At 51.8% G+C, this 15,213-nt stretch overlaps 1 protein-coding gene and 1 long non-coding RNA gene across 3 annotated transcripts; both read left to right on the top strand.

Annotated features, from left to right (window-relative positions):
* Positions 1-221: 221 nt before the first annotated feature.
* LOC103165589 lies at positions 222-2,763 on the top strand. Of its 2 annotated transcripts, none has more exons than XR_003762748.1 (4): positions 222-278; positions 950-1,007; positions 1,710-1,799; positions 2,288-2,763. It is a non-coding gene; the product is annotated as an uncharacterized LOC103165589 (long non-coding RNA). The 2 variants fall into 2 exon arrangements; XR_484605.2 differs by lacking the exon at positions 222-278 and adding an exon at positions 765-793.
* An 8,298-nt stretch (positions 2,764-11,061) lies between these two features.
* CLDN9 (claudin 9) lies at positions 11,062-14,717 on the top strand. Its single transcript, XM_039913601.1, has one exon. The coding sequence runs from the start codon at positions 12,791-12,793 to the stop codon at positions 13,442-13,444; it is 654 nt and encodes a 217-aa protein (XP_039769535.1). The 5' UTR covers positions 11,062-12,790; the 3' UTR covers positions 13,445-14,717.
* The last annotated feature ends 496 nt before the right edge of the window (positions 14,718-15,213 follow it).

Raw genomic sequence — 15,213 nt, 5'->3', positions numbered from 1 at the left:
CACCGGCCCCTCCCCGCCCTGCCCGAGCCCCTGCGCCCGCCGCCCCTCCCGAAGCCGGCGTCCCCGCCCCCGCAGACCCTCCCCGTCCTGCCGGCCCGCCCCGCCTACTCCCGCCTCTTGGGCCCCCCGGCCGGCGCCTGCCCCCCGCTGCCCCCGCTGCCCCCGAGCCCCCTCCGGGCCCGGGCCCCGGCCCCGCCCCATCTCCCGCTGCCCGCCCACCCCGCTGCCCCTCCGCCCCCGCCTTAGCCCCCTCTTATCCCGCCCGAGCCGGGCCCGAGGTGAGCCCAGCTGCGGTGAGGGGCCCGCCCACAGCCTCCTTGTCCCGGAGGGAGCTCAGCGGCCGGGGGGCGGGGGAGGAACCCCTTTGGTGCTCCAGGAATAATGGTGGTGGTCGTGGAGCGCTTGCTAGGTGCCAAGCCCTGCTCTAAGCGCGGAGGGGGGATACGAAGTCATCGGGGGGTCCCACGTGGGACTCCCGGTCTTCGGCCCCATTTTCCAGAGGAGGGAACTGAGGCCCCGGAGAAGGGAAGTGACCGGCCCCAGGTCACACGGCCGACGAGCGATGGAGCTGAGAAGCAGCGGAGCTCGGTGGAAAGAGCCCGGGCTTGGGAGCCAGAGGTCATGGGTTCTAATCCCGCCGCCGCCACTTGTCAGCTGTGTGGCTTTGAATACGTCACTGCCCCGGGCCTCGGTGACCTCATCTGTAAAATGGGGATGAAGACTGGGAGCCCCACGTGGAACAACCTGATCACTCTCTATCCTCTCCAGCGCTTGGAACAGTGCTTTGCACATAGTAAGCGCTTAACAAATGCCATCCTTATTGTTAGCATTAGAACCCGTGACCTCAGACTCCCCAGACCGGGCTCTTTCCGCTGAGCCACGCTGCTTCTCCAACCCTGCACCACTTTCCCTGCCCCTTTTCTCTCTCTCTTTCTCCCCTACATCCCAGGTGGCCCTGGTGTCCTCCCACCACCCTCCACTTCTGGGAGACAGAGCCGAGCAGGAGGGTAAGTTAAGGATTCTCGATCCTTTGCCCTCACTCTCACACCTAAATTTGCAAATGTGTCCGGTCGCCGGCTCTGGGGACTCAGGAATGGAGACCAGTAGACTCGAAATGAGAAGCAGTTCATTCAATCCTATTTATTGAGCGCTTACTATGTGCAGAGCACTGTACTAAAGTGCTTGGAATGGACAATTCGGCAACAGATAGAGACCATCCCTGCCCAATAAGAGGCTCACAGTCCAAACGGGGGAGACGGAAAGCAAAACAAAACAAGCAGTGTGGTGTAGCAGATACAGCAGGGGCCTGGGAGACAGAAGGACCCGGGGTCTGATGTTGGTTCTACCACTTACCTTCTGTGTGACCTTGGGAAAGTCACCTCACTCTCTGTGCCTTTACCTCATCTGTAAAATGGGGATTAAGATGGAGAGCCCCATGTAGGGCAGGGTCTGTGCCCAACCTGATTTGCCTGCCTCTATCCCAAAGCCTAGTACAGTGCCTGACACATAGTAAGCGCTTAACAAATACCACAGTTACTAAATTTTAAAGGAATTTCACCAAGGTGTAGAAAAATGTCCCCTTTCTGATTGTCCCCCATCTCTCAGTTCATCCACAAAGAAACTAGGGATTCAAGAGGAGCACAAGCAGGGTATGAAGTACCCAGGGAGGATTTTCATTAAGCAAACATGACGCAGGACTTTATTAACAGGTGTTTCCTGTGCATGAATTGGGATGTCATTCTCCTCGACCCATCAGGATAGCATGGAGAGAGGCTGCAAGAAGGGAGAGGCCCCAGAAGGTAAGTCTTCTCCTCAATCAATCAACTGTATCGGGTGCTTATTGTGTGCAAAGCACTGTAATAATAATATTGGTTAAGCACTGTGTGCCAAACACTGTTCTAAGCGCTGGGGTAGATAGAAGGTAGTCAGGTTGTCCACGTGGGGCTCACGGTCTTCATCCCCATTTTACAGATGAGGTGACTGACAGAGAAGTGAAATGGCTTGCCCAAGGTCACACAGCAGACAAGTGGCAGAGCTGGGATTAGAACCCTCATCCTCTGATTTACAAGCCCGGGCTCTTTCCATTAGGCCACACTGCTGCTCGCTGTGCTCTGCACTTGGGAGAGTACAATATAACAGAGTTGGTAGACACAGTCTCTGCCCGCAACAGTCTCCTTTCTCTCCTTGCCTTTTTCCAGTTTGTCCATAATGCTATAAAAACGTATTAGAAAACTTAATGGTTGTTACTACAGTTAGGGATTCTTAACAAAAGTTCCCTTTTTTGCAGTGACAGCTGAAGATCAAGCAATCGTCCAGGATTCCTGCCTCCCTCCACCTGGGTCAAGGCTCTAGCTCCCTTGACCTGGGTATTCGATCTCAGGACCTGACCAGTCAGTCGTATTTATTGAGCGCCTACTGTATACTGAGCACCCATCCAGTCCTCAAACCCACTCCAAAGGGAGCTGGGGCCATGAATGTTGTGACCAAGGCCAGAGTGTATGGGCCCTTGATTTTAACTCTTGGGGGCCTGCTTACCCCGTTACAGGAAACGCAGACTCATTTTCCTGTTGCGACAAGGGAGTGACCTTGTACCCCTGAGCTTCTTGTTTTGCCTACACGACATCCAGTTCCTGTGCTCCTCTTCTGTGGTTTATTTTTGCTTTCCCCTTGGCCTTAGCCTTTCCTGAACAAGGTCCGGCACAGCAGGCCAGCCCACCCCACTCAATCTCCAGCCCCATAAACTGCAGCTTTCTAATCTGGAAACTGTCCAGAGTGGACTCTTTTGTTGGGATTCTCTGTTATGAACTTTCCCAGGTATTTAGATTGTATGCTTTCAGGGCAGGAATTTTTGATTGACTTTTGTTTTGTATGGCACCTAGCGTTAGCCCTAAAAAAAATGGGAAACGTCGAACTGCCCAGTGAATGAGCAGCGATTCAGAGCGGATGACCTTAGTGGGTAGGCGGGGCGGTGGGGGGGAGACGATGCTGGATGTAATGGTCTGGCAGGAGGGTGAAGAAAACAGACGATTTGGAAACCCGGGAACTTCAGGGGTCAGACTGAATGAAAACAACAAAGAACTACCCGGTGATTGAATTTGGGGGAAAAAAAAGGGAGTCAGTTCACATCAGCACTTTGGAACCTTCACAAGCCACAATTTCACAATCTGGTTCAGCCCACTCCACTCCCAGCCCGAATGGAGTCCTGGGACCCACAGTGACTCCACCTGACCTGTGCCAAGCCAAGTTGAGTAAAAGGTATTAGAAAAGGCCCTGTGACTGCACTCTGGGAAGGCAGGGCAGAGTGGATAGAGCACGGGCCCGGGAGTCAGAAGGTTATGACTACTAATCGCAGTTCCACCACTTCTCTGCTGTGTGACCTTGGGCAAGTCTCTTCATTTCCTCTCTGCCTCAGTTACTTCATCTGTGAAATGGGGATTGAGACTGTGCACCCCACAAGGGACAGGGACCGCATCCAACCCGATTTGCTTGTATCCACCCCAGCACTTAGTACAGTGCCTGGCACATAGTAAGCAAGTAACAAATATCACAATTATTATTGTTATTCATGGCATCAGTGGTCCCAGGGGAAGTTCCGGGAGCCTACTGACAAAGACCTATGCTGTATTCAGTTGTGTCCCAACAATAGCGCCTTATGTGCCTTCCACTCAGCTTGAAATGGTCTGTCCAAGCCTGGCTGGGCTGGCCTTTGTGCCGGCCTAGCTGGATCAAAGAAACTCAAAAGGAGAAATTACTACAGAGTGGATAGTTTTGGCCTCCTCCCCCACAGACTTTTCTCTTAAGATGCAAGTAAACAACAGTATTCGGTGAGCACTTACTATGTACAGAGCACTATAAGTAGTAAGATGAACTTACTCTTCCTCTAGTTTAATTGCTGCTGAGGCGTTTCGGAGTGGGATGTCCAGAAGGCATAAATCGAAGGAAGAGGAGAAATAAAAGTTCTGGAAAACCTCCCAACTGGTCTTTCAGATCAGACCTGAGCAAGCCCAGTCTCTTTCAACCAGTGCCTCTGGTTTGGAGCATAGAAGACATCTCCTTTAAAGCCCAGTGGTCCCCCTGCATTGCAGCCAAGGGCCAGTCGGCATTACATGCTCACTGGGTGGAGAACACTGCACTATATATCGTGGAGAGGGATGGGGTGGGGGGGGGAGAAGATATTCAATACAGATATGGCACTGGATGCCTTTATGTCTGGCACTTTTATTTTCAGCACTTAACCTCCCACTGCATCCGCTTCTGCCACCAAATTGTGCAGCCTGGAAGCAGTATCCATATTCAGGGACAACTGGGAAGAGAACGCAGTGGCTCTGGAGCAAGGGGTGGGCTGCTGGGATTCCCCTATAGGGATGGTCTACGTTCAGGCAGCTGCAGACTTCTGCAAAATGGTACCTAGTGGTAATGGCATTTGCTAAGCACTCTCTATGTGCCAAACACTGTACTAAGCACTGGGGTAGATAGGTAATTGGGTTATCGGTCGTATTTATTGAGGGCTTACTGTGTGCAGAGCACTTGGGAAAGGGCAGTATAACAGTAGATGTGTTCCCTGCCCACTACGAGCTTAGTCTGGAGGGGGAGAAAGATATTAATATAAATAAACTATGGGTGTGTACATAAGTGCTACTGAGCTGAGGAAAGGGGGAATAAAGGGTATAAATTCAAATGCAAAGGTGACACAGAAGGGAGTAGAAGAAGAAGAAATGAAGGCTTAGTCGGGGAAGGTCCCTTGGAGATGTGCTTTTACTAAGGCTTTGCAAATGAGGAGAGTGATGGTCTGTGGGCTATAAGGAAGGAGGACTTTTCCGGCCAAAAGCAGGATGTAGGCCAGAGTTTGGTGGCAAGGTAGACAAGATCAAGATAGAGTGGGTTGGCGTTAAAAGAGTGAAGCGTGAGCAGTCCTGTCCCACATGGAGCTTACAATCTAAGAAGGAGGAAGAATGGATATCATCCCTTTAGCTGTTGGTCATATTTATTGAACACGTACTGTGTGCAGAGCACTACTAAGCGCTTGGGAGAGTACAATATAACAGAGTTGGTAGACATGTTACATACCTGCAAGGAGCTTACAGTCTAGCAGGGGAGACAGCTATTAAAATGCATTGCAGATATGTACAAACAGTGCTCTGGGGCTGAGGTTGATTTGAATAAAGGGTACAAATCTAAAGTGCAAGGGCAATACAAAAGGGAGAGGGAAGAGGGGAAATTAAGGCTTAGTCGGGCAAGGACTCTTGGAGATTCATTCATTCAATCGTATTTATTGAGCGCTTACTATGTGCAGAGCACTGTACTAAGCCCTTGGAAAAGTACAATTGGGCAACAGATAGAGACAATCCCTACTCAACAATGGGCTAACAGTCTAGAAGGGGGAGACGGACAACAAAACAAGTAGACAGGCATCAATAGCATCAAAATAGATAAGTAGAATTATAGACATATACACATCAATAAAATAGAACAATAAATACGTACAAATATACACTAGTGCTGTGGGGCGGGGAAGGGGGTAGAGCAGAGGGAGGGAGTAGGAGTGATGGGGAGGGGAGGAGGAGCAGAGGAAAAGGGGAGGTGTAATTATGAGGTTTTGGAGGTGGGGAGAGTGGTGGTCTGTTGGATATGAAGGGGGAAAGAGTTGCAGGAGGTGGGCCAGGGGCTGGTAGTGAGATAGATAGAGGGCCAAAATGAGGCACGTGGAAGTTGTGACTTTCCCAAGATCACAGAGCAGGAAAGTGGATAGTCCTGGGGTTAGAACCCCCATCTCCTGACTCCCAGATCTGGGCTCTTTCCATTAGGCCATTCTGCTTCTCTCCATATGATGTCAAAATCTGGGGGTCCAGTATCCACTGGAGCTGTAAGGGGCCACCCCTAGTCAAGGTCCTCTAGGAAGTAAGAGGGCCCCTAAATCTTGGACCCTGAGACAAAGGCCCCATCTGCTCCAACAGGATGTCTGCTTGTGCCTGCATCCTTCCAGTGGCCTCTCCCCACTTCTTCTGGGCCAGAGGCCTTCCTCCCCAGACCCTGCTGCAGATCCCCAAAGATCTGCCCCCACCCCCACGCCCCCACCTTCCTTTGTTCCTCCAGAGGGCAGGTTAAGAGCCTTAAGCTCCCCGGGTCTCTTAGCTCCCACGGATACTTCCTCCCCTTCCTGGACTTCGGTTCACCCATCCCAATCTGAACCCTCCAGAGCTCCCAGATGTGGGAGAGAAATCTTGTCTCCTCCATGCTCCAATCCACCCACCCCACAGCTCTCCTGGTCTAGAGGTCCCGCGTCGTGCCCAGGTCTACCCACTGGGCGGGAAATGCAAACAGGGGGCGATTTTGTAGTGGGGGTGGGTGGAAGACCTGAATTGTGTTTTGGTACAGAGTACCCTATCTGTGCCTCAGTTTCCTTCTCCTGACTCAAAAGAGAGAAAGGCCAAGGCTTCTGTCCTCCTTTGTGTCTCTGTGGGACCGGAAAGGGGGCTGGGGATTTCTCACCACTCCTTTGCATATGTGTTAATGAGCCATTGAGATGGTAACTGCTGTGGAGGGCGGCTCCCACCCCCTCCATATCAATTGCATTCCAGCCCCTGGCCTCCTCTTTTGTCTCTGCCCCATTCCTCCGTTCCCCCACTCAGGCCACAGACTTAACCCTTTCCCAGACAGAACCCCCCGGGTGTGTCCCATTCCAAGGGCTTTGGGTTTCCTGCCCTTTGTTTCCCTGGCGCCCCATCTCTCGAGGCTTGGCTTCCCCCAGTTCCTCCTCCGAAATCTCTCTCCCTCCCCGAATCCAGCTGTCCTTCTCTCCTAATCCCCGGCTCTCCTTCCCAAGCCTCATGTCCCTTCTTGTGCCCCTTGTGAATTCCAACTCCCCATCATCTCCTTGGCTTCCCTGGTGGCCTCCGAGGGGGTGGGAGAAAAAGGAGAGGGTGAGGAGGGCAGAATGCTTCAAGTTCTTGGTGAGGGAAGGAAGGGAGGAGGTAGAGAGACAGAGAGAGGGAGAAAGAGGGCGTAAGGTCCAGGATGAGAATACTGGGGAATGGGGAGTGGGGTTACTGCCCCAGGATCACCCAGTTGACTGGGAACCCCGGTGGGTTCCAAGGAAACCTCCCAACCAGCTGCAGAGGAAGGGTGGAGAAGAAGGGGTAATGCCAGAGTGATTGTGAACGGAGGGCAGATGTGAATGAACTCTCTGCTGAGGCTCAGTGGAAAGAGCACGGGCTTAGGAGTCAGAGGTCATGGGTTCTAATCCCGGCTCTGCTACCTATCAGCTGTGTGACTTTGGGCAAGTCACTTCACTTCTCGGTGCCTCAGTTACCTCATCTGTAAAATGGGGATTAAGACTGTGAGCCTCATGTGGGACAACCTGATTACCCTGTATCTACCCAGCGCTTAGAACAGTGCTCTGCACATAGTAAGTGCTTAAATACCAACATTATTATCACCTCCTCTTCTTTCTTGGGTCTGATGGGGTGCTAAGGCTCAGGGAGGTCAACCAGTCAATCGTATTTATTGAGCACTTACTGTGTGCAGAGCACTGTGTTAAGCGCTTGGAAGAGTACAATATAACTGACATTCATTCATTCAGTCGTATTTATTGAGCACTTACTGTGTGCAGTACAATTGGACAGTACAATTCGGCAACAGAGACAATCCATACCCAACGATGGGCTCACAATCTAGAAGGGGGACACATTCCCTGCCCACAATGAGTTTACAGTCTAGCTGTCCAAAGAGAAAGAAGCAGCGAGGCCTAGTGGAAAGAGCACAGGACTAGAAGTCCAGAAACTTGGGTTCTAATTCTGGTTCTGCTTCTCACCTGCTGTGTGATCTTCGCCAAGTTACTTAACAGCTTTGTGGTTTCATTTCCACATTTATGAAATGGAGACAAGATACCTACTATTTCTCTCTGTGGAAAAGAGAGTGTTTCCTATCTAAATTCTTCTATCTACTCCAGGGCTTTTTTTTTTTTTAAACTGTTAAGCACTTAAAGGTGGTAATATGTGCAGGGCAATCAATCAATCAATTGCATTTATTGAGCACTTACTCTATACAGAGCACTGTACTAAACACTTGGGAAAGTACAATATATAGAGTTGATAGACAGGTTCCCTACCACAGTGAGGTTATGGTCTATTGGGGAGACAGACATTAATGTAGATAAATTACAAATAATAATAATAATAATGTTGGTATTTGTTAAGCGCTTACTATGTGCAGAGCAGTGTTCTAAGCGCTGGGGTAGATACAGGGTAATCGGGTCGTCCCACATGAGGCTCACAGTCTTAATCCCCATTTTACAGATGAGGGAACTGAGGCACAGAGACGTTAAGTGACTTGCCCACAGTCACACAGCTGACAAGTGGCAGAACAGGGATATGTATATACTGATGATGGTATTTGTTAAGTGCTCACTATGTGCCAAGCACTGTTCTAAGCACTGGGGTAGATACAAGGTGAGCAGGTTGTCCCACTTGGGGTTCACAGTCTCAATCCCCATATTGCAGATGAGGCAACTGAGGCTGTGGGGCTGATGGAGGGGTGAATAAAGGGAGCAAAGGCGACAGAAGCGATTGGGAGAAGAGGAAATGAGGATGTAGTCAGGAAAGGCCTCCTGGAGAAGATGTGCTTTTAATAATGAAGGTGGGGAGAGTGATCCTCTGTCAGATATGAAGAGGCCAGAAACAGGATGTGGGCGAGGGGTCAGCGATGAAATAGATGAGATTGCGGTACAGCGATTAGGTTGACATTGGAGGAGCAAAGTGTGCAGGCACTGTACTATTTGCCGGAGTACGTACAAGATAATTAGGTTGGACACATTCCCTGTCCCACAGGGAACTATCTAAATAAAGGGGTGGAAGATTTAATCCCTATTGTGCAGATGAGGTAACTGAGGTACAGAGAAGTTCAGTGACTTACCCACGGTCATTCAGCAGGCTAATGACAGAGTAAGGGTTAGAACCCAGATCCTGTGTGTGTTCTTTTCACTAGGCCACATTGCTTCTCATGTGGCACATAGGTGCCTAAGAAATGTCATCATTATCATTAGAAATGGGAGCAGAGGGATCCTAGTCTTTGAAAATGAACCAGATGCTTCTTTTCTGAGAGAAAAGCAGTGTTTTGTCAATAGATGCATGATGTCTATTTGTATGACTTCCCTGGAAACCCCAGAATAATCCCATTCCCATTTTGGTGCCTCTGTATTCTCAAAAATAGGACAACTCTGCCCCAATCAATCATTGGTCTTTATTCAGCCTACTGTATGGAGAGCACTGTACTAAGCCCTACTGAGCGCTCACCCCCTCCAGGAGGCCTTCCCAAACTGAGCCCTTCCTTTCCCTCTGCCCCTCCTCCCCGCCATTCCCCCTCCTCCCTCCCTCTGCTCTACCCCTTTCCCCTCCCCACAGCACTTGTGCATATTTTTATACGTTATTTATTATTCTATTTTATTAATGATGTGTGTATATCTATGATTCTATTTATCTTGATGGTATCGATGCCTGTCTACTTGTTTTGTTTTGTTATCTCTCTCCCCCTTTTAGACTGCGAGCCCGTTGTTGGTCAGGGATTGTCTCTATCTGTTGCTGAATTGTACATTCCAAGCGCTTAGTACAGTGCTGTGCACATAGTAAGCGCTCAATAAATACGATTGAATGAATGAATGAATGAATACTAAGCCCTGGAGAAAGTATAAAATAAAGGGCTCACCTCTAGCCTGGAAGGTACTTTCAGTCTCACAGGGGACAGGCAGACATAAATTACATCCCTACAGTGGGAGCAGGAGGAAAAACACATCTTCCTGAACCTACAGAACGTTCTGAGATCTTAATTTGAGGCAGTCCAGAATAGTTGAGCTTCCAGAAAGCAGCATGGTCTAGTGGAAAAAGCACAGACCTGGGAGTCAGAGGATCTGGGTTCTAATTTGGACTCTGACACTTGTCTGCTATGTGACCTTAGGCAAGTCACTTAACTTCTCTGTGCCTCAGTTACCTCATCTGTAAAATGGAGAGTAAGACTGTGAGCACCATGTGGGACTGTTTTTTTTTTTCTTTTTCTGGTATTGAAGTGCTTACTATGTGCCAGGCACTGTGTCCAATCTGATTATCTTGTATCTACCCCAGCCCTTAGTACAGTGCTGAGCACATAGTAAGCACTTAACAAATACCATAAAAAAAGTACCAGACTCTTAGATCAGAAGGCAAGAGGCTCATTCAAGGGACAACCCAAGGAAGCATCTGTCGTAGGATATGAGCAGCCTGCTGGTTCTGTTCAGTGGTTTTGTTTCACTTTTGCCTCAGGAGCATTGAGAAGGGTCCCATTTTAGGGGGGTCACCAGTTGCCTCTTCACCAGACACTCCAACTCGACCCCAGCTGTGGGATTTAACTGTGGTCCTTCCTTCTAGACAATTATTTTGATTAAGTTCCTGGAAGAGAGCAGTTGGCCCTATTTCAGACTTCTTGGCTTCCTCCCCGCCGGGGATATCCCTCTTTTGCCCTCCTCCCCAGAAACTCAGGCTCTGGTCTCCCAGACAACTAAACAATTATAGAATCCTGAGTTCAAGGAGGTGACCATCCCTCTGCTTCAAAGACAATCTCCCTCTGTCACTCATTCTAGTGCTCTTCATTCCGCAAGGCTGGGTAATTACATCTAATATCTAATACATCCCTCCTGCTCCAGTTTCACCTCTTTCCTTCTTTTCTCTCAGTGGAGGAGGAAGACAGCTCTGATCTTTCTCCAGAGAAATTAAGGCAGTGATTTAGCCCACCTCAGTCTCCTCCTGACCCCAGTTGGTTTGGGAGGCCAGCAAGGAGGCTGATGCAGTAATCCAGGTGGGAGAGGGTGAGTGATTGAGGACAGAGAGGATTTTAGCGATGTTGTGAAGGTGGGACCAACAGGATTTAGTGATGGATAGAATGTGTGGGTCGAATGAGAGAGAGGAGTCAAGGAAAATGCCAAGTTTACGAGTTTGTGAGACAGGAAGGATGGTGGATTTGAGGAAAGAGGGCATTCCAGGCCAGAGACAGGACATGACCTGAAGAAGGAGAATGGAGGGAGTAAGTGGGGCAGAGGAGAGACAGGCTAGGCAGGACATAGGAAAGGGGCTGGGGGAGCAAGTTTCCCCTGATCAGCGTAGATGACAATAAATCAGGGTGAGGGGAGTGTGGGGGACTGAGAACCAGCTGCATGACTTCGGAAGAGAGAGCAGAATCTCTGGGAAACACAGGGGAAATTAGGGTCGGGGAATCCCATACCCTGAGTCGTGATTTCTTCTTAGACATTAGGCCCAAATTGGGTCACATGGACAGGAATCAACTGTCCCCTTATCCCATCCCTTATCCCAAACACTGCTCCACTTCCACCATCACTGGCCCCTTTGTCCCAGGAGTCTCTGGTCCCTCCCACCACCCTCTTGCCCTCTCCCCCTTCATTCCCACAACAGTTCTTTATCCCCGTCTCTGAACAGGGCCCAGAGACCCTCAGTCCCTGGCCTCCCACAGCTCTGCACCCCAGAATCCCCGATGGGGAGGGGTAGGCATACCTGAGCAGGTTACAATGGTGGGGGTGGGGGTGGAGGCAGGATTTCTAGGCCGTTGCCACGGTGATGCCACCTGAGCTGGGCACCAGGCACCTGTTGCCTGGGAAACAAGGCAGGCGGGGCCCCTCCCCTGAGAGATGCCAGAGCCGTTGAGCTGAGACTGAGGTGGATCAGGTTCCCCAGGTCCCAGGAGTGGGGGAGAAGAGGCAAGGAGAGGTAGGAGAGCTGGGGCCAAAGAAGAGGGGGAGCTATCCAGGGCTAGGAGAGAATGACCCCTGCCTGTGAGGGCAGAGGTAGGGGAGAAGGAAGAGGGGAAGGGGTGGGGCAGGCAAAAGCAATTCAAGATAGACAACAAGGGGACTGGCTGCCCCTAGTCTTCCCCACCCTGATAGAGGTTCCCAGACTGAGCCCATTCTCCCAGTCTCCCTGTGTTTCTGCAATCCCCTCCTTGTTATTTCTCACACTCTCCTCCCTCCCTTTCACTGAATCCCTGGGTGGATGACCCCAGAGCCCACACACACCCGCCCCATTAGCACCCCCCCCCATGCACCAACTCAGCTCCGCCCAGCCTCCTCCCGGTTGCTTAGTTTCCCCCAATCACAATCTCCTTCCCCTCCCTACTCTCCACTCCGCCCTTAGCCCTGCCCCTATAACAGCCCCCCTGCCCCTGCCCCTCCAGCTCCAGATTCCTGAAGTGACACCCAGGGAAGAGAGCTGCCGGGCAGCGGGCAGCGGTCTGTGCCCACTGCTGTTCAGGAGGCAGACAGAAGAGGGACGTGTCCGGTCTAGGAGAAAACTAGAAAAACAGAGGGTCGTGAGAGGAAAGAGAGGCCAAGTCAGGTGGCTGAGACCAAACTCGGAGGCTGAGACTGAACACCAAGGCTTGGCGGACCCTCGAAGACTGAGACAGGACCAGAGACATTTTATCAGCACCAAGTCCTTTTGTGAGTGACCAGAACCCTCCGGAGTGGGCAGAAGGGTCCAGGAGGGACTAAGAGGGACCACCCAGCAGCCTAGAAGGTCTGAGCAGAAGAGGTGGGAATAGACGCGAGGTGGAAGAAGGAGCAGGCATAGCAAGGGCACAGAGGACTTGGGGTGAAGAAGAACTTTCAGGGGGCGGGCAGAGAAGAGCCCTTTGCTTGGCACTGTGTACTGAGAACCACCACCCAAGCCTCACTTCTCCTTCCCTACTCCGTCCTCCTCTTTTGAGACTTGTCTGAGACTCGTTTGAGTGAGGAGACCACCACTTCCTCTTGAACGGAATGGCTTCGACGGGGCTGGAACTGCTGGGTATGTCCTTGGCGGTGCTGGGCTGGTTAGGAACTCTGGTGTCTTGTGCCCTGCCCCTGTGGAAGGTGACGGCCTTCATCGGCAACAGCATCGTGGTGGCCCAGGTGGTGTGGGAAGGGCTGTGGATGTCCTGCGTGGTCCAGAGCACGGGCCAGATGCAGTGTAAGGTCTACGACTCCCTCTTGGCCCTGCCCCAGGACCTGCAGGCCGCCCGGGCCCTCTCTATCATTGCCCTGCTGCTGGCACTCTTGGGCTTACTGGTGGCCATCACTGGGGCCCAGTGCACCACCTGCGTGGAAGATGAAGGGGCGAAGGCCCGGATCGTTCTGACCTCTGGGATCATATTCGTGCTTTCGGGGCTGCTGGTCCTGATCCCGGTGTGCTGGACGGCCCACGCCATCATCCAGGATTTCTACAATCCCCTGGTGGCGGAGGCGCTGAAGCGGGAGCTGGGGGCGTCGCTCTACCTGGGCTGGGCGGCCGCGGCTCTGCTGCTGCTGGGCGGTGGTCTGCTCTGCTGCTCCTGCCCCCCGCCACAGGCCGACCGGCCCGAGGCGCCTCGCCTGGGCTACGCTGCCCCCTCCCGCTCTGGGGCCTCGGGCCTGGACAAAAGGGACTATGTGTGAGTGGCCATCACTCCCACGGGCCCTTGAGCATAGTAGTAACTCTATTCCACCCCGACCCTAACCCCAGTCCTGTGGCAAAGCTGATTTTATGAGCAACTGGAACGCCAACCCCTAGTGGTTGCCTTTTCCCTAACAGGTATCCGAAATCTGAAGGTTTGCTCTGGCCCAACCCAAATCCCAACCCCAACCCCTATCCTAATCCAGCCCCAACCTTAACCTTATCCCTAAAGTCACTCTGCCTCCCCCCCACCTCTCCTGTAGTATTACTGACCAATGTCCCAGCTGAACCCTAATTTTAAATCTAATCTTACCTGTAACTTCCAGATAAATTGGCCCCTTGGCCCTAATCCTATTCCTGTCCTCCAGTCTGACAGAAGCCCAGAAACGTGACTTGAACAGTAACCCCAGCTTCAGTCTGAGTCTTAACCCATGACCAACTCCAAATCAATCCTTAACTCTCTCCTAGCTTCCACTTCAACCCCTCCATCCCACCCCATAAGCATGCAACTATTCTCCCTTCTTACTCCCTGGCCCCTCTTCAGGGTTGGAAAGGGAGTGGAAAAACTGGAAAGAAGCTTCCGACGGTTCTCAATTCCTTCGTCCTCATCCCTCTGGCCCTTTCGACGGGGAGGCCCTTGCCCCTCTGCCCTATTTATCAATGAAGCTTCTCCTTTCCTGGGGTGGGACACTGGCTCTCTCCCCTTAGAACCCAACCTGCTTTCAGTGCTCCTTCTCCCCACCCTGGGGCTGGGGAAGCCTCTTCCCCGGTTTCTCTCTATGTTATTCCTTTCAGGCAGCTCCCTCCCCAGCCATTACAATCAGGACTCACTAGGCATTTCTATTATTTCAGTCTCATGGGGCCAAATATTCCGATTCCCCCTGAATCTGGACTGGGGTTCGCCTAGGTGGTCCACAGACCCTGGAGCTCCACCTCAGCTTTGGGCTGGGCTGAATGACCCCAGCCTGCAGCAGACCCTGGTATAGCCCACTGGCTTTCTGGGGGAGCCCCCCGTGACCCTCCTGACCCCCCAACCCCAGCCTGATACTGAGAGGCAAATGGTTTTATTAATTCAGTCCTTCCACCTCCCCGTACCACGACTTGCCTCAGGTCCAGCACTCCCTAGTCTGATCTCCGTCCGACACTGAGGCCCAAATATCTCTTTCCCTTTGCTCCTGGACTTCTTTCAGCTCTTACTCCAGATGCCAGTGTTCTGCTCCTCTTCTACCCACACATGTGAGATGAGAATAAAAGGAAAGTGTGTTTTTAACTTGACTACATCGCTGTCTGTACTAATGTCTGACTGGGGATGGGGAAGGAGTGGTTTGCAGGGAAGAGAGCAGACCAACTGCCACAAGGGGGGAGGGAGCAGTCAGCCTGCCGCAAGTCAGTGATGGGCAAAGAGAAGAGATCTGTTTCACTTTCCACAGAACCCAGGCTGTCACTGTATGCTGCCTGCAATCCTCCTTGCTCCTTGGGTAAACCCCCTCCCCTGTGCTAGGCACTATTCCGGGGCGGGAGCCAGAGACTGCAGGGAGTGTGACTAGTCATCAGAACTCACTTCCCACCCCTCAGTTCTCGTTAACCCCCATGCCCTCCAACTCTCCAGAACCCCGACACCTGCTCTTCCCCTCCAAACTTCAACTTCTGGACCCTGTCCCACCCCCTCCTCTCTCTTCTCCCTCCCTCCCCTTCAGTCGATCAAATCCATCAATGCTATTTTTTATACTCAATCTTACTTAGATCGCGAGCCCCCCGTGCGACCAGAACT

Source organism: Ornithorhynchus anatinus, chromosome 11, assembly GCF_004115215.2.
Source record: "Ornithorhynchus anatinus isolate Pmale09 chromosome 11, mOrnAna1.pri.v4, whole genome shotgun sequence".
NCBI lineage: Eukaryota > Metazoa > Chordata > Mammalia > Monotremata > Ornithorhynchidae > Ornithorhynchus > Ornithorhynchus anatinus.
The sequence above is the reverse complement of the archived record's forward strand: the minus strand, read 5'-3'. Positions and strand labels throughout refer to the sequence as shown.